The 23894-nt window shown below is 39.9% G+C and overlaps 1 protein-coding gene across 8 annotated transcripts in view; it reads left to right on the forward strand.

Moving 5' to 3' along the window:
- The window catches only part of FGFR2 (fibroblast growth factor receptor 2), a 129480-nt gene that overhangs the window by 83812 nt on the left and 21774 nt on the right, over nucleotides 1–23894 (forward strand). For 3 of the 8 annotated variants that reach the window (XM_059730070.1, XM_006266125.4, XM_019485901.2), the window contains 3 exons: nucleotides 7691–7881; nucleotides 8743–8890; nucleotides 12895–13097. In XM_059730070.1, the coding sequence (XP_059586053.1) occupies nucleotides 7691–7881; nucleotides 8743–8890; nucleotides 12895–13097 (542 nt within the window). Of the gene's footprint in view, nucleotides 1–7690; nucleotides 7882–8742; nucleotides 8891–10435; nucleotides 10581–12894; nucleotides 13098–23894 lie in introns of all 8 variants that reach the window. The other 5 variants (XM_006266126.4, XM_019485902.2, XM_006266129.4 and 2 more) reach the window with 3 other exon arrangements.

Below are 23894 nucleotides of genomic sequence, written 5' to 3' on the forward strand. Positions count from 1 at the left end.
TGTTTACAATTTCAACAGAGATGACCAAAAAACCCCCCAAAACCAAGTGAACACAGTTTGAGCAACTTTGTCTGCCATTCAAGTGGTCCTTTTAGGATGTGACTTAAGCTTCCTTATTGGTGTTGCATGGCTAATTGTAGGCTACCATTTGGCTACATTTTTGATGAATAACCAGGCAATTCAGTTTTTAGCTCCTCCTCTACCAGCCTTGTTTTGCCTCTTCAGGTAGAAAAAATGAATAGTCAACTTATAAAGGAGCTGGGAGGCAGAGATTACATATACTTTTTATGTGCAGTGTTAGTACTCTTGAGCTGGGCACAGAAGAGGGAAAATGTCCTTGTGTGTATTACAGCCCTATGTGGAATATATCCTGGAGTGTGGAAGGTAGGAGGGATTAAAAAAAAGGGTTGCTGAAAGCTGCTTTTTGAGTTTGTGCTGTCTCTACCAAGGGAGGGGTTCAGTAGGAACCATAAATTGAGGGGAACTTTCCTAGAGATCTGAATTGTATCATAGTCATTTAGCTCCATTGTAGACTCTTCTGAGAGCTTCCCAATTCCTTGGAAAATCTCCTCAAGCTCTTGGGTGTTTTGGTCCTCAGCTCCTTCAATGAATGCCTTGACCTTGATAAAGCCCAGGGTTTGGCATACTTTTAAATGCAAATTAAGTACTATGTCATCATGCTATTACAAATTAAACTTTATTCTTTTCTATTTGTTATTTAGCTGTATATCTAGTTTGTTTATGCCTTTAGTGGAAATAAACTCCTCATTGTAAGACGTAAGTTTTCACTTCATGTGGTTTTCGTAAAGTGCTAATAGCGCTATTTCTGGCAATATGCTGGCTTACGTGCCAGCGTCCAATTTAGAGGCAGAAAAGTCCCATTTGCTTTCAGTCTGACGGTCTATTCATCTTCTGTTCCAGAACTGTCCATTGTTCTTATATATTAAAAAAAAATCATCTGAGCTAGCAGTGAAGTTGTCATTTTCCTTGCCCGTTTGCTGGGAGTATGCAGACTCCTGCAGTAGTATAATCCATTGCATTTCTTATCTCCTTTCCCATATGGTAGGTGTTTTCCTGGCTTTTTTGTAATTGTCACAGTATGTGCAGTTCCTATGCTGTTCTTGTCTGGCTTTCACTTTCAGCTTTCTTCTTCCAGGTTTCTCCTTCTGTATTCTGGATTTGTTGGAATCATGTCTGTAGTGTCCATTCTTTACACCAATATTTCTCAACCTACTTAGACTTGGCACTCCTCAGAAAATGCCAGCTTTGACTCAATTCTTCGAAAAATAACAGTGAAGTTCTGTGGCAAAGAACTCAGAAAGACCACAATAGGCCACAAGGTTTTTGATGCTATGGATTCCTGTTTGAAATCTTTGGGTTTATCTTGTGAAACATGTGCAAGTATTTGAATACCTAGCATTGTGCAACACCTTTAAAAGGATCTCGAGAATCACTGCTCTGCAAGCTTCTTTCAAGACAGGTATGGGCCTCCCAGCAGTCGTTTTGAATTTTTTTTTGTTCTGGATTTCAGTCAGAACGGTCTCTTATCAGAGTCTCAGCTAGCTCCCTTCAACATTGCAAGATTGGCTCTTAAACTGTAGATCAGTCACAAACCCTCCTTGAATTTCACTTTGCTATGCCCCACTCTAGGTAAAAACATCTCTCTCATGTTTCAATATTACTTGGAGGGATGAACTTATTTGCTTCACATAATATTGTTTCACAGTTGGCTGCTTCTGGCTGATTTGACTGAAAACTGTTAAATGTTACTGTAGCAAGTGCATGCAAACTTGCTTTTATAGAAATACCTTGTTATTGTCTTCCTCATCTCTTGTGTCCATCACTGGCTGAGATAATGAAGCAGCATTTCAATCTTTTTAAGTTGGCCTCCATATTTCTGGAGGTTCATATTGGGGCTGTGCAGAGCTTTGGTCCCTGATTCGATTTGGCCCAATTCGGCGGCCAAATCTCCAAATCTGAATCGAATCCGGAGACCCTTTAATCTCTCTGAATCGATTCGGAGATATTTGGAAAGATTTGGTGATTCAGACATGGATGCAGCTTTAAATGTTTTTTCTACATACCTCAAGGTACCAATGGCTCATAAACACTGCAATGCTGGGGTAGATGGAGCATCCCACAGCAGTGTGGGGGGCTCCCCAGCATGCTCGGCAGCAGACCCGGAAATGGACCAGAAGCACTTCCGGTCCACTTCCTGGTCTGCCAGGGAGTGTGCAGGGGAGCCCACGTGCCCCCTCCCTCCCCCCCCCTGCTCAGTGACTAGTGCCTCCTGGGTCTGGGGGGCACCTGGGGTCCCCCTGTGGCTGATTGCCGAACTAGGGGGTGTGGGCCCCCCTCCCCTGCACGCTCCCTGGTGGATCAGAGGTACTTCCGATCTACTTTCGGGTTTGCCACCAAGCACCCCCATGCTCCTGTGGGACACTCCATTCACCCCAGCATCGCAGCATTCACGAGCCACACCTGGCACCTCGAGGTATGTAAAAAAAAACATTTAAAGCTTTATCTATAGCCTAACCATGGATTCTCCAAATTGGCATTGAATCTTCAGTTTCAGATTTAGCCAAATCGAATCGGGGACAGTGATCCAAATCAATGAATCGAATCACTGTCCCCGATTCAGGCTGAATTTTAATCTGAATTGAATATGGCCTGTTTCACACACCCCTAGTTCATATCTAATGGAGTCTTTTTATGCACCATTCTTCCACTCAGAATATTTCATTTTATTTTACCTTACACCTGAGTACTATGAGATGTTCACTCTGAACCTAAAATGCTTGAAAGAGATCCTGTGTTACAGAGTCGCAATCCCTTTTTTTAAAAACAAAATACTGGCATCTTCAGTGTGCCGCCTCTGGAGATCCTGTGTTTGGCAATCCAAACTATTTAAAGGGAATGTGGTGGAGTCCCACTCAGTCCACTGGAAGGCTCCATAGGCTCTTCAGGGTTAAGAGGTCCTGTTCACTAGCCAACTGCCTCTGAAGTGACACTTTAAGCAATTGAGTGAGGTCAATCCTATGGAAAAGTCCTGGATGATTCTTCAGATATCTGTGCTGGAGGAAGGCATTCTAGCTTGATGCTTTGATGGCAAGTTTCAGTCATGCATCTTTTAAACTATTACTATTTCTTATGAATTGAGGGGAGAGCATTTTTGTTCATTTGCACCTTTCTAATAGCCAGGGACCTACTCAACATGCAAAATCGGGCACTGTCCGTGAAATCTGTGGGGAAAAAAAGTTTACAAAAAATAAAAGCTGGCTCCCCAGTGGGAACCAGCAGTCATGGCCAAACAGCTTGCTGAGGAAGAGGGGCTGCTGGCACAAAGGGGAGCAGCCAAGATGGTTGCCACCCCCGCCCCTTGCTGCTGAGCGGCTGAGTGCTGCCTGTTGTGTGGCCCCACACCCTCCACCAGTTGGTGGGGGGTTGTCAGAGGCACATGATGGACAGCCTTTTCAGCCAATCAGTGGTGAGGGGCAGCCTCCCTGGGGGCCTCCTCGGGCAGTCAGAGGAATGGGCCCCCCCCCCATAAACCCACAAAAATGGCCTCATGTTCTGCCCATGAAAGCAGCCACCTGCCTCCTCGATTTGGGTAGGTCCCTACTAACAGCTATTTCAAATATTGATTTTTGTTATTCATCTACATCTGGGTGAGGGAATGCAAACCTTGTACATGTTGTATACATTGGTGTGTATTTTAGATACCTAACCTTGAAATAGGACATTACGTATGCTGGTGATTATTGTGGCTCTACCTTTTGTAAACACAGTGACTGAACTCTAGTAAATGATTGACTCTATAGTTAGTAGAGCATCTTTTTTAAAAACTGCTCTTTGGGGGGTAAACAGGCTAGTTATGCCTCTGTTTCTTTTGAATGTGGATTACTTGCCTTCATACCTATAGTTATTGAGAATTAAACAAGGTTTTGCATATTCATTATTGCATTGTTTGAATTCAAGGCATTCAAAGGAATGGGAGATTTAACATATGCTTACTCAAATTCAGAAGTTTGATAGCTCATTTAGCTAAATTGGCTTAGCTGGTTTAAAAAGCAGGATCAGGCCATGACATACTGAACCAAATTCTGTGAGGTAAGCAACTAAAGTTCCCAGAGCTTGAATAATGGCTGGGAATAAAATAAGTACCTTCTAATGTTTTTGGTGCCAGTGATATAAGGCTTAATACTCTTGAAGACATTATAACATCTTTCTAAAGTCTGGGGCACTTTTCCATATTAGAGCAGATTTGGTTGACTTGTTTTTTTGCAAACACGTTACGTTAGCAGTGGGAATGGAATGCTGTAAAATTTCAGTGGTCAATTAGCAAAGATTTATTTCCCGAGAGCTAGATTCACCTCTCACTCTGGCATAAATAAGGGAGAGAATGCAGTGAAATCAATGGCGTTGCACTCACTGACCTACATTTCTTCCTTGTTTTTATCAAAACATTTACTATTTTGAACAGAATCATAACCAGTGACTATACACTGTCTAGCTGTGCTTACTGGCAGCGCTTAGCTATATACTTGGTTGGTTATACAAGGCAAATCAGCGGCCTTGAATATCTTTCAGGCTGCCTGCTTATTCCAAATATTGCTCCTCTAAGGGTTTGTTTTGTTTTTCTTTTAAAAAGCACTTTAATTCTTTGGTTTGTGTTCATAGAGAAAATGTGATAGCCTCCTCATGAGGCTAGTGATGATATCTGCATACTAATGTAAGGCTCATGCTTTAAATATACACACTGACACATGGAATCCCTGTCCAAACTCTGAGGCTGTTTCTAAAGGTGCACAGGCTCCTTGAATATATTTTGTGCACTGCACAGAAACAGCACATGAAAGCAGCTATTTCCAAAAAATATATATTGCACAGAAATATATTGAGTAATATGGTAGGATTTTTTTTTTTCAATTTTGCTTTTTTTTCTTTTCCTAGCATTAAAAAAGTATGTGGTGTGTTTTCATTTGTACTATAAGATCTAGTTTCAGACATGATCATAGATGTAGAATCCAGCATTTGCAGGAATGAAGTCCCATTAAGTTCATGTTATGTGTCTTGATTTCAGGAAGGCTTGATACCAGAACAAAGGTTCTCCAGTGTTAGATGTGCGGTAGGATTTGGGATGAACAGCACACTGTATAACAGTCTGAAACAGAGATCAGTTCTGAATATTTTCCTGTCTAGGAACTCTTCCACCATTTGAAATTGAGGAATGGGAGTTGAAACACTGATTGGTTGTTTCTGTGCTGGTGGCCAAACATTAGTTTACTGCTAAAGCATTTACACTAAATACATTTAGGAATATAGTAAGAGGAGCTTTCACAAATGCCTGCCCATGGCCTTACTTTATTCCTTCAGGAATTTAAAATCAGGAGTACAAACATTGCTTTTACTTCTTTACTTAGCTTTTTTAGTATGTGTGGAGGAAATGTTTGACAGTCATCAATAGAAGATTAAATCATTGATGGCTATTGAGATAAACTAAACACTTTTGTGTGTTGATGCTGGCATAGTAGGAACTTTTCCAAGATGTTTCAGGCCTCATTCTCTGGTTTGTTTAAGGGCAGGGAGTAAGGTCGCAAAGGAAATCAAACCCTGATGTGGAGAAATGAAACATGAGGCCTACTGACTTTTAAAAAACATTTTAAATAACATTCTCTAAGGTTTCATTTTATACTGAAGGCAGCTGTAATAAGTTTTGGAAGATGGTGTAAGGTTTCTATTAAAGAGAGATCTTGCTTGCTGTTTTTGTACCTAAGCAAAGGAACGAGGGAGATGGAATTAGAGCTTATTTAGTAGAAGGTGAGAACTGTTATAAGTTCTCTCCAGGACTATAAAATAGCAATTTATACATTCTACTGTAATTTACAGATTAAAAAATATTAAACTGTTCCTAGATCTTTTGAAAATTACACACGCAGCCATGGAATAATTTAATAACTGCAACACAAATGCACTTTTGCCACAAGTAAAATAAGACTGCTGCTTTGTAGTGTGCTGCCAGTGTTGCGTCAGTGAATCAAAAATTCCCAGTAGATGTTTGCTGCATGCCAAATATATTGGACTGTATGAAAGATCCCATTGTTCGATGGGCATCATTATTTGCTATTACACTCACAATGTTTGCTTGTGGTACAATTTATTAGAAACTTGTATGTTTAAGAAAGAACACTTGATTTAAAATTCAGTGTGTTTGGCTCATAACATTCAAGCTTTTATAATACATTGCCTCTATTCTATACATAAATATTTAGCTCTGCTATTCTTTACTTATCTTGTAAACAAATGTTTTGAAGGGGGCTGGGCAGCTCAGGGATTGGCAAGGATCTTTTCCCTTTTAATTCATGGATTCTAATCCATTGGGTCATTTTTTCTGGGTTAGCATAAACTGTAAATTTTTACCGGTTGAAAGCTATGGCCTCAGTACAGCAAGTTATTGGTTTTAGTCCAGTTCTGATGCTTAGGTATCCACATCATAAGAAAATTATGACTTGAGCAGCGGTGCATGGGTAGGGAGAACATCCTGTGTTCCCTCCCAAAGTGGCTCTGACTCTACGATCAGGAAGTTTGAGTTTCTCATGTCTGTTCTACTTTGTGTGTAATTGGAAGACTTCAGTTTCCAGGGTTGTCACAATGACAATTTTCACTTATACAAAACTGAGATGACATGTTTTTTGATAGCTGTTCTGGTCAACCCATAAGCTCCGCTCTCAGCCAGTGGAGGACTTGAGGGGTGGGGGGATCTGATCTTGCATCACTAACGTCAGTGAGAATTTTGCTGTTGACTTCAGTAGACATTGTCCAGGCTCTTTGTGCAGAACGAAATATAGGTACAGCAAAAAGCTGTCTACACTGAAGTCCATAACACAAACACTATGAATTTCATTTTAGCCAGTACTTCACCTTTGCTCTTGAAATGCCTCATCCCGAATATTTTGCTAGAAACATTGATTGTGGTAGATCTTCAGATGGTCTTCAGGAATGTGTAGTGTGGTCAGATAAGCAGGATTATCTCCCCAGTGACAAATGTATAATGAATGCCTAACAGGTTCACAGGCTGAAAGTCATCATTAACCAAAAGTAAATACGATGGGGTATCTAAGATAAGGCTCCATTCTTAGTTTCTGATGTAGATTCCTAATAGTTGATGTCTATTGACTTTTTAATATTGATCAAGTCAAGTTAATTTTTTATACCTCTTAAAAAGCTGTTGCCTCAGCTGCTACTTTAATGATTCCTATCATCCCATTCATTTTAGGTAGTATCTTGGTAAATACTATAAATTAATTAATATTTGCTTTTTTTCTTGTTTAAAATTAAATGAAATAGTGGAAAACTCAAAACACCCGTTATGCTGAACTGTGCAGAAAAAAATACACTTCCCTTCCTTATTAGAAAGCTGGTCATACCATGAAAAATGTGTAAGTTTTAGTAGACCTTTTTTTTGCTTCTTAAATGGCCATTCTTTATACTACAAGTGTAGTGCTCAAGTGATCGCCTTTGAAGTGTAGTTTTTGTTATACATTTTGGCTGCAGTGTTATTTCATCGGAGTCAGCCAACAGGCTTACAGGCCTTTTGGCTTGAGTTCACTTACAGTTTTCTTGGCAGCACCGCTTATTTATGCATCTTTATTTTCTCTCTCTCACACATTCACTCTCTTGGTCCCTACAGAACGATCTCCACATAGGCCTATCCTGCAAGCTGGTCTACCAGCCAATGCCTCTGCAGTAGTTGGAGGTGATGCTGAGTTTGTCTGTAAGGTCTACAGTGATGCTCAACCTCATATTCAGTGGATAAAACACATCGAGAAGAATGGCAGTAAATACGGGCCAGATGGATTACCGTACCTTCAAGTTTTAAAGGTGAGGCTTCTCCGAATATTGGGTCATTTAGTGCTTGAATCTACTTTGTATAAAGCCAAGAATTTTGCAATTGGGAGTTTTTAGCTAACTCAGTTTTGAAAACAAAAGTACTTATAAACACAGTTGAAAAACGTTTGCTTGTTATGCCTGATCCCAGAAAGTCTTTTGCTCTTTCATAGTTAAAACCATTTCTCTCACAAATTTCAGGCAAGAGTTATTCAAAGAGATGAGAGAACCACTAACAGAACATCATTTGACATGTATTTTATTGGTAGAGAACATCCAAAGCAAACCAAAGAGTGTCTGCTCTAGCTCTTGTGTTTCTTTAGCCTCATTTCGAAGGCCCTTTAACAATGTAATATCTGCTTTCAAGAGCTGTTGACAGTATGAGGTTCTTGAGAGGCAGCAGCTCTAGAGGTGTCCATTTTTTCACCAACTTGAGGAAGAATATCAGTGGGACAAGGTTATTTTTTTTTATTGGGAGACGTTCTAAGCCAAGTTTGTTTAAGGAAATTCTCTAGTGTGAAATTTTCCAGAATGGTTGGTGGTGCCAGGAATCCAACATGTTGGCATTCAGAGTAGGCAGGCCTATCCCATATTGTTCCATTCAGCTGGTATGCCCCCTCAGATGGCCTTCCTCCCTCAGCTCTCCCGCCCCAACTCCCCGTTCTCTGAATACCTTGGACGTAGCCTCTACTTAACCAAGAAACAAACAAACAGAATACTATTTTTTGCTGCTAATTTTTTGCGTGGAAGTCGAAGGCGTTTTCTTATGGAGTGTTGGTGGTGGGACCATAGACAGATTAATGTCCATATTGGGCAGCAGTTACATTGTTCTCCTATGTTATTGGTCTATTCTAGCGTTCGGGGATAAATAGTTCCAATGCTGAAGTGCTGACACTGTACAATGTGACAGAGGCGGACGCTGGAGAATATATTTGTAAGGTCTCCAATTATATAGGGGAGGCCAACCAGTCTGCCTGGCTCACTGTTCTACCAAATACAAAAGGTAACAATGTTTTTTAAAGCAAGCTGGATGTAGAAGCTGAAAAAAATGGTGCTTTGGGAGACTGCAGGCAGCTTGTAGGATAACTCTTTGGTCTTGGTGTATTTATAATCCTTTTCTGGTGATGCAACTGGTATTCCACCAGCAGCCATGGAAAAATTCCCACAATATTCTGTCTGTGCTACAAGCAATGGTTTCCAAAGTCAATCTTTACTCTCTTACACTTGATGTCTGTGTCTCTGTTTGTGTTCAGGTGTGTTGTCACTGTTTTCTTTATAACAGGGAACTTATTTTATAATGCAGTTAAGGTCCAATTTTAGCTCTGGCAGATGTATACTGAGACACAAGATGGCACTTGTGATGCTTCTGCATTACAGGCACATAAGCTCCGTGTGATCCGTGCACACCGTTTAAAACAATTAAAATTAAAATGAAGGCTTGCAGTTTACAAGGTTTACACTTTACAACTGAAATGACTGAAACTATTGAATTTGCTCATTCTCTCATAATTTATTTAACCTTTATTTCAATTTAATTTAAAAGTTTATTTTCAAATAATTTCTCTAGCTCTGTGACCCAGCCACCCTGTGTTAAATATCTGTTTCTCAATTAATTCTATATGTAAATAATTGTCTAATAGACTATACAACAGGCAATTCATGACACCAGTGAGTTCAGTTAACTGCAAACTTTCAAAATTCATGAGTCGGACAACAAACAAATCATAAAATTGGAAATTTTGCACAAATATATACAGACAAGGCAACCTTGTCTGCCTCTGTCCTTAGACCAACACGGCTACAGCCTACACGCACAAACATATATGCATATATTTTTGCCCTTGGGAATTTTGAACATTTTGGAATGTCTAGCCTTTTCCTATAACCTCAAAGCATCAGAACCACCATTATTATGATGATGATGATGATGATGATGATGATGATGAATATTGCCATTGTCATTATTACATAGCTCCAGCACCTAGGTCTTTAAGAAAAAAATTGCTAGACCCCTGCTAAATATTGCTAATATTGTGGCACAATAACCACTCTTTAAGTCTAACACAGTAGTTCAAAGCTCTAGTCATTTAGGGTAGTGAATAAACTGTGCTTCAGAGGGCAGAATTTGGCTCTTAGGTTTCACGTTCTCAGCATTTCTAAGAAATTCTTCTCTCTCAAACAGGTCCCTGTATGTGAGTGATCCTGGATACTGTCCTATTTTGTTTTCTCTGCGTTTTTCTTTCAACACACTTTAAAAAAAAAAAAAAAAGAAAGCAAAGTTTTGTGGGTTAATTTTTCCATGTTGTCTGATTGCATGCATATCTAGGTGGTGAGTTTAGGTTCTGGTGAAGGGTGTTGATTACTCTCTGAGGTGAGCTGGGTGCTGTTGGTCGACATCTTTTGGATGAGGGATTTGTGGATGGGGAAGGAGCTTTGGATCTGCGCACCACTGATTTTTACAAAGTGCAAAGCCCTGTGGCTCCCTGGCCCTGTCCACAAGAGTCCTCTCAATGTCTAGCTTTTTCTCTTGCTTCCCTTTTTTTTCTAGGCTGCCGGTGTTAACACCACGGACAAAGAGATTGAGGTTCTCTATATACGGAATGTAACTTTTGAGGATGCTGGGGAGTATACATGCTTGGCGGGTAATTCTATTGGGATATCCTTTCACACTGCATGGTTGACAGTTTTGCCAGGTATACACTGCTCTCTTTCAAGTGGTTTTTCTCCTTTTTTTCCTTTGTTGATTGCTGCAGAATTAGCACCGCTTCTGTCTCAGAAATGGAATTTTGACATCCTCAAAATTTTAGGATGATGATTAGTTGTAAAGGAAGCTGGGAATGTTTGACAAAATGCCACTTTAGCCTATAGCTAAAAAAATGTGAAGGGCAAGTGGTGCCATTATTAAGCTTAATTTAAATATTCTTAAAACCATCAAGTGTTCATCAGCCAGGTGAAGTAAATGTGCTTCCTTACCGCTAAAGCGAGATACTAGAGCAAAACAAATTTTATCATAACCAACTTTTCCCATCAGAGGAAATTTCAAATTACTTTGGGAAGTTTGGATCCAATCTGGCCATTATAATTTTTCATCAGAATACTTAAGCTGTCTAATGGGCTTGGGCCTCACTTTTGCTGATAGCCCAAGTCCTTTGTGCAAATCATTGGCCTGATTTTTAAAGCTGGCAGAGTGTACACAGAAGCAGTGCAATATGTACCTTGGGAATCGGCTCTGTGAATCTTTGTGTTGCATGTTATAAAAAAATAAATAGTTGATTTTCTTTTACTGCAAAGCATGCCCTGCCATGCTAGGGTTGATGTTGTTTCTAACCTTCGGAGAAACACACATCAATGCGCTTTATTGCCTGAAAATTGTCAGCTGTCGGAAAATGTAACCTTAGTTTATTTCTGCACTAGTCAAGCTTTCTTGTGTATAAATTAGCTATATTGCAACTGCCTTGATATTTCCTTTGAGAAAACTTGAACAATCTGTGGTTTGCTGGGTCATCGTGTACTACAGCATTAATTAATTCTTAAGCCTCACAAAAGGTATAGTACTTGCATGCGCATTTTACCTAATTGTATTGATTGTTGAGGTTTGTGCAACACGAGTGAAATGTTCTCAATATTTATAGGCCAATTCTCCTTTATTAGGAAAACGTATTGGGCAAAACAGTGCCATTACAGTCCTCTCTGCTTTCCCTGTAAAAGAGGTCTGCATGGTTCATTCATCACCAATTAGTCAGACTGTACTTTATACACAGCTTGCCCCTGCTAGCAGTGTTTGCATTTTGTGTGCTTCACCAGCATCTTTTTAACCAATTTGCTTGAATGGAATATTACATTAGATGAAATGTAGTGTAAGATCATTGAACATGCACTGGTTGTAGAGTGACCACTGATTGCTATGGAATGCTGTTTATCTGGGTGGGGGGGGCGGTGATTTCCAAATAAAGGATTAGGTAAAGATGAATTAAAAATATCTGCATGTGTAATTGTCTTGATGTTAATTTAAGAATGATTCAGCAGTTAATGTTATGCCCTCTACCAAATGTAACTGTAATCTTAGCGACCAGTTAGCATGAATGAGGTTACTGCAAAAAGTGCACTGTTAGTATGAAAACTATTAGACCTGACAGAAGGAGAATGATTAAAATATACTTAATGTACATTGAGTATTTCAGGCTTTGTGTGATGCTAGCCTCTTCAAAGTAGTTTAAGGTTGTAGTTAGGCACTCAGCTTAAATTGAAATTAAACAGCAGCTGGGCAGCCAGATCCCTTAAACTCTTGAAAATCCCAGCCTGAGTTTAGATACATAATGAAGGACTGATCTGTCCTGCATTCCTTCTATACTGCAAGGTCCCTGTGGAAATTTTGGATGCACAAGCAATGTGGGCTCATGCCCAAACTTCATCCTGTTTAGGAGTTTTATAAGTCTCTCTCTCTCTCTCTCTCTCTCTTTTTTTTAAAGGCTAACTAATTGAATGAGGGTTTTGTTTTTAGATATGTGTTCAGGTGCTTAACAGAGACAAATACAATGCTCTTGAAAATGATTTTGACTTGAGCCTGTCATTTGCTGCTCTCCAGACATTGGCTTAAATATTTATTCATCTGGAGTGAATTATGTGCCCATTTTTCTCCTTTTCTCAGAGCTTGTCTTAAATGCAGAACTGACAGATGAACCTAGATACTCAGTTTTAATTTTTAGCGCTTTAACTCATTTTCTTTAATTATAAATTAGCATGACTTTGACTTTGTGTGTGTATCTACACACACAGTTCAAAACTGACATGAAGCAGCGATCTGGAAAGAGGGACCTGTGTTCTGATTTGTGAGAGATCCTCAATAAATCCTTTGGAAATGCACAGCATTCTGTATTTCACGAAGTCACTGCAAGGTCTCTTTATCCTCTTGTAATATCATATTGCTCCAATTAAGGTACTGAAGTATGCTAATGCTGTGTGCTGACTCTGTGGCATGATTGTTCCTCCTCCAAACCTGCAATCTAGCTCCTGAGAAAGAAAAAGAAAACCCGACATCCCCAGACTACCTGGAAATAGCCATTTACTGCATAGGGGTCTTCTTAATTGTCTGCATGGTGCTAACAGTCATCCTGTGTCGTATGAAGAACACCACCAAGAAGCCTGACTTCAGTAGCCAGCCTGCTGTTCACAAGCTGACAAAGCGCATTCCTCTCCGCAGACAGGTAACAGAAAGTAGATAAAGAGTTTAAAAACCTTTTTTCAGAAACGATTGGCCAGCAAGTCATTTTTATAAGATCAGAGTTTAAATGTAGATTTAAACAGGCAGGAAACCATTTTTTTAGACCATTCTTAGAGCCTGGTGCTCTAGGAAGCCAGAATGTGGAGGGCTGCATGCTACAATGAGTGCAGTTTCAAAGCACAGAGAAAGCAGAAGGGGATAGGGGGATAGAGGAGAAATGTTTTTATATTAGCTAGCAAGTACACTCCTTTATATTAGCAGTCATTTACAGTTATTTAGGGCCTGATCCCAATGCTTGTTTGAAGTCATTAGTAAATTTCCTATAGACTTAAAAGGGCTTTGGAATAGTCCCTATATTTAATTATATTTATAATGTTTCTAAGGTAACTATCATTATAGTAACCAGATACAGAGGAGGAATTTTTAGGAAGAATTTTCTAGGACCAAGAAGGTGGGAGGACAGGGGAATTTTTGTACATCTTAACATTAACCAATCAGGGTGTAAGAATTTTTAAAGATCTTAATCAAGCAGAAATAGGTGAGAGACTAAATACATGTTCAAAGGTAATTGGATTATGCTGTATTTACAACCTGGCTTTAGGACAAAAGTAAATACCGAATTTGAAACATACGTGCGTAAAAAAATACACAAAGCATTTTTTTGCAGCTCTAAAAGGCAAACTTTGACTCATCACTGGCAGTAAATGTCTCTGTGGAGGGCAGTGCCATGATCAACAATCCAGTTGAGCAAATAATAGGCCTTTGGCATGGGCTTAGGCCATCACTTGCCAAATCAGCCCATATCTTCTCTTGAAAGACTTGTTTCTTTTGTAGTTACATTTTTATAGTTTGAGTTTCTTGCTATATGTTTTCAGAAGAGATGAGCTAAAGCTTATCCAGGCTTCCAATACCTTAGAATTCAGGTATATTTTGATTTGAGAGTTGGGTTTAGCTTGCTATTAAAATAGAGACCATCTTCAAAACTTGGGTTCAGATTCTTGTGTCCAAGGCTGAAGGGGATTTGGATTTAATTCAGATTATTTAAAAGTTCAGGTTTCACCAAAATTTCTGTAGGGTTTCTGTATGCCTTCTCTTCAGAATGTCATGCAATTCGTAATGATGTATAATGACTCTTCAGTCTTGCTAAACCTCTAAAAGTTTAGATGCATGTTCATAGAAAACGTACCAAACCTCAAGACATTCCAGGCCTCATTCTCGTACTCGACCCTGGAACGTCTTGAGGTTTGGTATATTTTCCTGGAATTATAGTTCCTTTGGTTTAGGGATACACTGGGAAGCAACTTTTACTGCTGTACTTTAGCCACTTGCTTGTGAAAACAGGAAACGTGGTATTTCATGGAACTTAAAGGCTGGGGAAAAATGAGAACTTTTTCCAAATCTTAAAAAAAAGGTTTGGTTTGTCAGACTGGCAGACAAGGTTATTTGGGTAAATGTGGTATCGTTTGTTTAGTTTGTCAACTCTTGTACTCTCTTTGCCAGTCACTTATTCCATTTGTAGACAATGCTTGCATTTAAGTATAAATTAGTAGAAGGAGGGAGAGAAAGTTTGATGTGAATCCCTAAGCTCTCCCAGTTAAGGCTGTAGAACGGTTATCGGTCTCCCAGAAAGCTATGTCATGTCGCAGCTTTGTATAGCCAGGTATTAAAAAATCTACGTCGATAGCTTTTGACAAAGAATGCCTTTCAAATGCAGCCCACTTAGGCATAGGAGGAGATAGTATCAGCTTCTAAGATAAAAGACATTTATTGGACTGTGACCTGAATGAAAAGCACATAATGACATGAAGAGATGTTGATGACAGAAAAATGCCTGAAGAATCCTTTGCATGCCTTCATTGTCACAAGTCTTATGCCTTATTCCAAGCCCCCTTTTTTTAGTGATGGAAAATGATTTTTTTAGATTGGTGGGCTGTTAGGTATCTTCTACTTTTGTGTGACTTCCAGTGCCAGCAACTGACTTCAGCTGAATTATTTGTTATAGAATTATGCAATGTGGCACTCCTTCGAAGCCATTGTTTCAAAAGAAGGACAAAAATTATTTTATGACAAGCTTTTCAAGCTAATTTTTGTGTTTCCTAGATAGCCTATGTAGAGATGGCATTTTAATTTTAGAAGTAGGAATATTTTTATTTTTTAAAAACAATGCATACGAACAGGGGAGCCCTGTGAGTTAACCCCAGGATGGCAATTCCATTACTCTCAGTTCTTCTGAGCATTCTCCGATTAACAACTCTCTCCTGTTGTTTTGATGTTTGAAAACATGTCTCCTAAGTGGGCTAAGGAAAGCTATATTTGCATTTTGATGATCCCACTAATTGTTCGTATTAAATTACAAAGGCAGGAGGAGACTAGCAGGCCCAGCAAACTCACCTTCCTGCAGCCAAGGCTGCTTAAGTTTTCAGTTCACCCTACGGTCACTCCCTATCTCTGCAGTAACTGTTTAGTTTAGAGATGGGGCTGGCTTTCAGAATTGTTGCCACAAATCAGGAGGGGGGAAAAAAAGGGGGGGAAGCAACAGAGGGTGTTTTGTTTCAGAGGCATGTGTTTCTGGAATAGTCAAACATATCTTTTCTGTTGGGACATCAGATTTACTTTTGCTTCAGCTTATTTGTATTTGAGAGGGGTTTTTTTTGTTTTTTGTTTTTAATCTTGCAAAGATTTGGCAGTAAAGCTACATTTATCTGTTCCCTTAAATAAAAGGTGAGGAACGCAGAACATTTCTCTTTGCCTTTGTGCTCTGCTGTGTGGGCAGGGGGTGAGGAGAATGATTAAATTGTGGAGAGGACAGAGGCCAGGAAAGATGATCAGGTGACAGTGGAAGTGGTTGTGACAGGCTGATCGTGTTAATCAGATACTCTTGATGGGTCGTGGGCTCGGGTCACCTACTATCTTTGATTAGGATTTCGGTGAAATGAGGACAGACGTATGTGAATTCTTAATATTATTTTTAAAATTCTGAGCTAACGGGTCAGATTCCTAAAGGACTGACTTAAGCATGACTACAAAACTGGAATGAGAAGAAGGACTCTTAGGGCTGTGAATGGCATCTTCCCTAGGTGAGGTTTCTGCTGAGTTGGTTTGGATTGCGATTCATAATTTAAACTAAATAGCAGAAAATTTCCACTAAACTTTACCCTGTAGGAATCTTTTCCCTGCCAGAATTCAGTTCTTTCTATATTCCAGAGAAGCTACAGGACATCAACAGTCTTTGACTCTTCCTCCTCCTCTTCTCTCCCCAAATAAAGTGACCAGCTTTCAGGGGAGAAAAGCTGGTAGTCTGTCCCTGATGCTCCATAGACTTCTAGGACTAAAAGGAGTTAACACCACTTTGGGTTATGGTTACTGTAGTTACCAAAGTGTGATGCTGAGGACAGGGGAGTTAGCAGTGATAAGCATTCCCATTGCCTGGAAAGGTAGAGCTACTTAGCTAGTCTGGGTGCCAGGACTCAAGAACATGTAACACAGCTGCTGGTTTAAGTAGCAGCTTGTGGCTTATGGCTACCTCAAAGCAAATATAATGGTGTTTCCACCACTCCAGGCAGCTGCATGGAGTCCCTGGGTACATTGAGATGTGGGTTGAAATTCAGGCCTGTCCCTGGATATTTGGGATGATACCAACAACTTTTAAGCTCCTTGGGTTCTGGTACCTGCTTTGGAAACACAAAAGCTAGGAACAGATGTTGCATTTGTCCCTGGACAAGTTGCACCTGTTTTTGCCCAGGAAAAAAAAAATAGCCCAACATTGGCATAAGCACACAGTGTCCTTCTCACCAGGATTTAGTGCAAGGGTGGGCAAAATGCGGCCCAGGGGAAAGATGTGGCCCACCAGGCCATTTTATCCGGCCTGCAGGGCCTCTAAAAAATGTAGAAAATTAATATTTATCTGACCTGGGCTGCCTGTCATGAAGCCCTCGATGCCTTGCCAAAACTCAGTAAGCAGCCCTCTGCCCAAAATAATTGCCCGCCCCTGATTTAGTGAGTGACTGAATGCACTGCCACTTGATTCAGTGGCGCAATCCTGGCATGACTGTTCAGATCCATCTTACAATGTCCTGGAACAGACTCTTAGTAGTTCTTATCCCATGAACCTTTTTAGGATTTATCCCGAGGCAGTGGATGATGATGTTTGAATGATTGCACTTTGTCCTAGGATAAGATGTTTTTTCCCAGGACAAATGCACTGCCTGTTTGTAGCCAAACTGCCTATGGGCCTAGTACTGTAAACAGCTACTCCCTCTTGGTTAATGAAGTATGGTGTCCATTAATGTCAACTTGATTCTGTGAGGGACTAACTGTTTATGGGCAGGAGATGCAATGTTTGAAGCATTGTGACACCTGTCATAGCATATGCTGAAGATAACCAGATCACAGAAGAGGGGAACCAATGGTAAGAAGTCAAATAGCAGTTGTTACGTTTGTTTTCCAGAATGTTTTTATTAAAAAAATATATTGTTAAGATAGATGGCGCTGTATGTTAGTGCCCGGTACTTTAAGATCCTGTGTCTTATGACTTGCCAGTTACAGATGTATGCCATTATGACCAGACTTTTTTATTCCAAGTCAGACTCCTAGTTTATATATTGAGACACATTTTCAATTCCCCTCAGTGTGGATGAAGGGAGTGCATTCTATAGAGAGCTATATTTTAAATGCACATAAATTAATTTTATGAGACTGTCCAGTGATTTAGAAGCAGAGTGTTGAATCTAAAACTCATTTGTTAAAAATATTGGCTGATTTAAGGTGAGGCTGAGTTCATCAAATGAAGGAATATTATTGAACAAGGTTCTGGCATCTGAATAACTTAGGAAAACATTTCATTTTTTAAAAGAAGTGAACAATAGTCTAAGATTGGGAACAGTCTTCGTATTCCATTGTTTTCCATGAAGCATTTCTTAATTGTAAGAACTTAGGTCTTCACAAACACTGACACGCACAGCTCTGGACAAGATATGGCCCTCGGTGGTTTTACTTTAATATATACTTTAAAAATAAAAGTGTATTTCTTCTCTCTATCTTAATGTATCCCTTGGCAGAAAAAGCTACTTTGTTTAGTAATGTTGTTCAGGTTTGTGTTGTGTTGTTTCCTTGAGCAGCATCTGTCTTTCTGAAAGCTGTACAGCAGTTCAGTTTTGGCGTATGCCTTGAATGCTGTACAAGAAACCCTTGCTTTGACTTAATTTAGTTTGTATTTGCTTGGGTGCAGTTATTCCAATGGAAAGTGCTACCAGGGTTTCTGCCAACAGCTGATATCATTACTTACTTAATAATTATATATGTATACATGGAACTGCAAATTAACTTTTATAGAAAGTCTTCAAGGAGATAGAAAAATGATAGGAAATCAGTGTGTGGCTGCTAAAACCTCACAGCATGAGTGCCAGAACTGACAGCTCTAGGCTTCAGGATACGGTAGAAATCATAAACAAAGGAAAATACCCCTTCATAATCAATTACTGAAAATTACATGCTGTTCTGCAGCTGATTTAGCCACACTGGATCTGAAGTTTCCATTGATGATTTATGTTTTAAATGTTACGCTGCTCAAGATGACTTTGCAAACAGCACATAATGCATTTTCTTTGAACTGATTAAATCCAGTGTGTTCAACCCAAAGGCCATTACTGAGTTAAAATGGTAGTTATAATAATTTGTTGATGTCTAAGAGTTGAGAGAGAGGCGGCATGGAGACTTCCTTTCTGTTTTAAACTTATGTTGAAGGCCAGCCCCAGAGCCTGGACAGACCTTTGAGAGAAGAGATGGAGTGAGAACAGTAACCATGGGTGCAGTCTCTTCCACATTATCCAGAGGAGCTGTGGGTAGAGTATATACTGCTCTGGCCATTTTGAGGAATTCTGAGTCGGGCAAAATTCTGCCTTGGGGTTCTGGTACAGCAGGGGCGGGCAATTATTTTGGGTGGAGGGCTGCTTACTTAGTTTTGGCAAGCCATTGAAAGCCACATGATAGGCAGCTAGGGGCAGATAAATATTAATTTTCTAAATTTTTTAGGGGCCCCGTGGGCCGTATAGAATGGCCTGGCGGGCCGCATCTGGCCCCTGGGCCGTATTTTGCCCACCCCTGTGCTACAGTGATGTACTCTGCACCTCTTAACATAGGGCTATGCCTTGAACACGCAGTCCAGTCCTTAATATGCTCTAACTTCACGTGTCTCAAATCATTGCATGATTTGCAACCCAATTTCTGAAATTGAATGAGAACAGAGTTCTTCCCTCTGAATATTGGGGCACATCTTGGGCAAGTAGCCATTTCAAGGAAAAGGTTGCCCTGTGGGGATGTGGAGCAGTGCTGGAGTTTAAAAAAAAAAAAAAAAAAAAAAGGAAATACTAACAGATGATAAAAAGTGGATTACTGTGTACTCCTTAAAAATATTAGTAGATTAAAGCTTCGGTAGGCTGGGAGGATTCCCATGGTTCCAAAGTGCAGTCTCATGCCCATTGTGCAAAGATCTGAGGTATGATTTATTTTTGTTACTACAAAAGAGAGAAATGGCCCTTTTACAACATGGTCTTCTCAGACCCTGGGCCAGCACAGCCTCTAGTCTTTTCTAGATCAGGGCTTTTATAGCCCTTCAGCTCCTATAACTTCTCTCATTGCTCCAGTTAATCAATCAAGAATATATTCTCTGTGAGCACAGCCCATTCCTTTTCTTGTCACTAGTACTGAGGAGTCCCTCTGGGTTTCTCTCATTGTTTGCACCTGAGCCATTACACTTTAATTACATACAGAAGTTACAGTCAATCGCACAATTGCTGTATGGAGTAAACTTGCTAAATTATTTTAGAAGAGAAATTGGCTATTTTGACAGCACTGCTATTTTGACAGCCATTTAATTCTTCCATCCGTATACTCATACAGTTTTGTGGTTTATTATAAGTTAGAGAGAAATAGAAGCAAATGATCACACATTTCTAAAGATAAAGATTTTAATGCTAAATTTACACCCTTATAAAAGTATCATCTGTGAGGACATTTCTCTGATGTGCATAAGGTATGACTGAACTAGGGGATCACACTTTCACTGGGCAGTGCCATTTGAAAACAATGGTTGGCTTGACAAAGTGAATTGGTAGATCACTGTAAGCTTTTCTTGTAGGTCTAGAAATCACTACATTGAATACAAATATTTTTAGATGATAAAGTGGCTACAAAGATAAGCTAAAAGTCTGTTTCCCAAATCTGGGAATGGTAACACTTGTATTTCTGTGAGTTGGGCATATTAACACATTTTGGGAGAGGACTAGAGTAATAAACTTTAGGGAGAAGGAAGGGTAGAAGGATGACAGATTAGGTAAGGAAGACATTTTAAGGCATAAATTCTTCATGGACAGGCATAAGAAGTAGATACCAGAAAGCCCTGGATGTGAGAATAGAAGGAAAATTAAAAGTCCTAGGTGTGGGAGGGAATGAAAGGAGATGAGAAAAGGAAGGGTAACTAGTAGATTGAGGACATGGCACTCACTACCTTTGTGCGGGTAATGGAAATCCTGTCATGAGATTTTTACGACGGACTGGTTGTGGCTGGAGCAGTAGGTGAGGTGCATGCTTTGAGAGAGCATTCAGAGCAGCTTGAAGTAGCCTGAGTTTGAGGGTTCAAGAGGCAAATTTAAGGGGATTGAAATGAAAAACAATTAGGGCCTTCTATAAGGGCCTTGGCAGTGCGGGTGGTGGATTCTGAACATGTATAGGAAATTCAGACAGAATTCTAGTAGTGGCATCAGTGTGGGAGGATGGGGGCAATGCAGGTAACTGGGCATAAAACCTGAGGTGATAAGCTAGAGAAACATGAAATAGTGGAGTTACTATTTTGCTTGGACTAGTCTGTATGTTTCTGGTTATGTCCTCTGTTCCTTTTATGCAGTGCGATTTTAATGTGTGCTTGTTAAGTAGTGAAAATTAAGAAATAGGTAAGTAAAACTGGAACTCAAGTTCCTGTTCTGGTTCTTGCCCAGAATCATGCAGTAAATCAGTTTAAGTCATTCAAGTTCACAGTGCCTATTTCTGTCTGTAAAATGGGGATAATATCTGGCTCACTACAGTGTTGTGAGATTTTCTGTTTAATGTTTATTTGTTGCTTGGTAGACCCCTGTAACTGGTATTGACATCTCCTGTTCATATCCCCAGTGGACAAGTTATTTATTACTCATTAGTGAACAGTGTTCCATGCATTCATATCCTCTAACAGGCTAGGGACAGACATTACACACAAACTGGTTTAAGCGATCAGAAACTGGTTTAAAACTGTAACAGAACAAACATGCATTGCACATAAACCTGTTTGAAAATGGCTGAAACTGGTTTGAGATAAATCTGGTTGAATGTAGTATCAGACTTAACTGATCTGGGTCAAACTGGTTTATGCAATGTCTGTCCCAGACCCCTTGCTAGTTTAAGGTACATCAGACTCCCCCAGCATCCCGGCATGCTCTCTGGGCTGGGAGAGGCTCTCTGCTTCACAGCAGAGCTGGTCCCTCCCCCCCCTCGCTCCCTGGCTGCAGCTCTGGCAGAGACTGCAGGTACAGCAGAGTCTGCTGACTTGCCTGTGCCCCGCTCCCCACCATCTGCTGCTTCCCTTCCTCTTCTCTCCCACAGCACGGACTATAGCCAGCATTTTGGTATGCTAGCTGATGCTGTGTAAGGCAGATTGGACAGTGTCTGCTAAAAGCTTTTTGGAGCTAATCAACAGGTCATCTGGTAATGTCCCTCCATTCCTTCCTTTGGGAAAAGCTGTTTAAGAAGAGCTTGAACTAAGAGGCTTTGTTTTCTGATGGGGTGCTAAATGCTGATAACAGCTGATAAATGTTGTGGGGGAGGGGACCCCTTCCTAATCACAGCATCCTGCTGGGGCCTGGCCACATCCCCTCTCAGCTCAGCAATATGGAAGGGAAGGGAGGGCTACTCTAGCACCTCCTGTCTTCTAGCCTGAGCCACTACGGGCATGTGCTGGCATTTTTTCAGTCCAGAGGGGGATGTCTGTGCAGTTACAAAGTGATTTAGCCTAGCCAGATTGACTAACCTGCAAAGATTGAATCAATTCAGGCTCAGGGTTTTGAATATCTGTCCGTAGCCATAATGTGTAGTAACCTCAGTGAATTGAGGGGAAGAGGTTGGGAGTCTTTGAGCAGCTGTATTCACTTGTCCAGTATATCACTGATTCAGAAGCTGGACTTGACCAGTTACACTTATTTTTCTTTTGAAGATGAGCCTGCCAGTCCAGAGGAAAGTGATTTATCAATATCTTAATATTTTTAAAGCAGTCCACAGCACTTTTCTGTCCATCAGAATCTTTCTAGTTTTAGGTTTGGCCACTTCACACAGCACCCTGGGGCTACCTCTCTGCTTCACATCATTAATTTGTGGATTTTCTCCTGAAAAAGACATTAAAAACCAAATAGAATTCCCCTGTAGGAGATCCTAACTCAGACCTAGAAATCTTTTCCCCAGTGTTTTAATCTTGTCTCATCAAAATCTGTTGTGAGAGTATCACTATCCGAGTCCACTTTAAAACCCCATTCTTGGAGGCTAAATAATCTTTCTGGGTATTGTTGATTTATATCAATAGTGTGAGGAGATGCATTATTTGTAGCTTATTTTCATTTAATTATTTAACTGTATATGTAAAACTAATGAGAAATGATGTTTGGCCTACTGGTACTATACACAAATAACATTTTACACAGTCATGTGTGAATTTTGCGTTCAATAATGACTTCAGGCTCTTGTCCTCATGTGAAAAAGATTGGATCTGTTAATCTTACTTCTACATCTACTGTCTGGCTGGTGGTGGAACCAAGCCATCTCAGTGTCCCTGCACTTCCTGCCAGAAGATACGACAACTGCTACCACTGGTAATATTGCACAATGGCTCCGTCTAGCCCTGGCAACAGGAAAGGGGGTTACCATGAAGAGTGTCATCCCTTGGAGAGAAATGGTGGATTCGAAGCATCTTACAACGACATGATTTAAAAACAGCAGGGTGTACGCGAAGGAAATAATGTTTGAAAGGTGGCATTATTTCTTAATGTTGTGCCCAAAGCATTTTTATCATACAAATGTAAACCATGACAGCCAGTTCCATTTTCTTGTTTAGTAGTTATCATTAAAGATTTCAAATGTTTAAACTTATGAAAACCTTTAATTCTGTATGTGTAGGCAGTAGAACTAGTTGGAACATGGAAACTTGATTTTGTTGGGAAACAGAGGGATAGGAATCAAGACTTTGAAATTGCTTCAATTTGGAAATGTTTGAAATGGAGCCATTTTAACTTTTTCATGAATTGCCTTCAATATTTTTTCCTGATTTTTTTTTTTTTTTTAATGAGAATGTCAAAATGTTTGTTGATTTTTTTTCAGTGATTGAACAAGTTTTTTCAGTATACCAGCCATGTCGATAGCAATTTGATATTTTCAAAATGAATATAGTGATAATCAAAAAAACAGGCAAAATTTCTCTTCAAAACGGAACATTTCATTAACATTGATGATTTTTGGTGAAAAACTTGTTTTATGCAAAAAATCCATTTTTCAGTGAGGCAAAGAAAAAGGAAAAAGTTTTCCTAGCTTAATGGTTAGCTTGGAGAGCAATGATTAAATGTTCTCAGGAAAGCTGCAAAGAATGAGTTTGAATCCTGCTCCAAACTTGTGATGAAGGCTGCTTCCAGTTGAACCAGTTGTAAAAGGACTCCTGGTCATTTGGGAAGTTCCCTTGGCTACATAGAAACTTATGTGTCTTTACTATGCTAGGCTA

This window comes from Alligator mississippiensis, chromosome 6 (assembly GCF_030867095.1).
Source record: "Alligator mississippiensis isolate rAllMis1 chromosome 6, rAllMis1, whole genome shotgun sequence".
NCBI lineage: Eukaryota > Metazoa > Chordata > Crocodylia > Alligatoridae > Alligator > Alligator mississippiensis.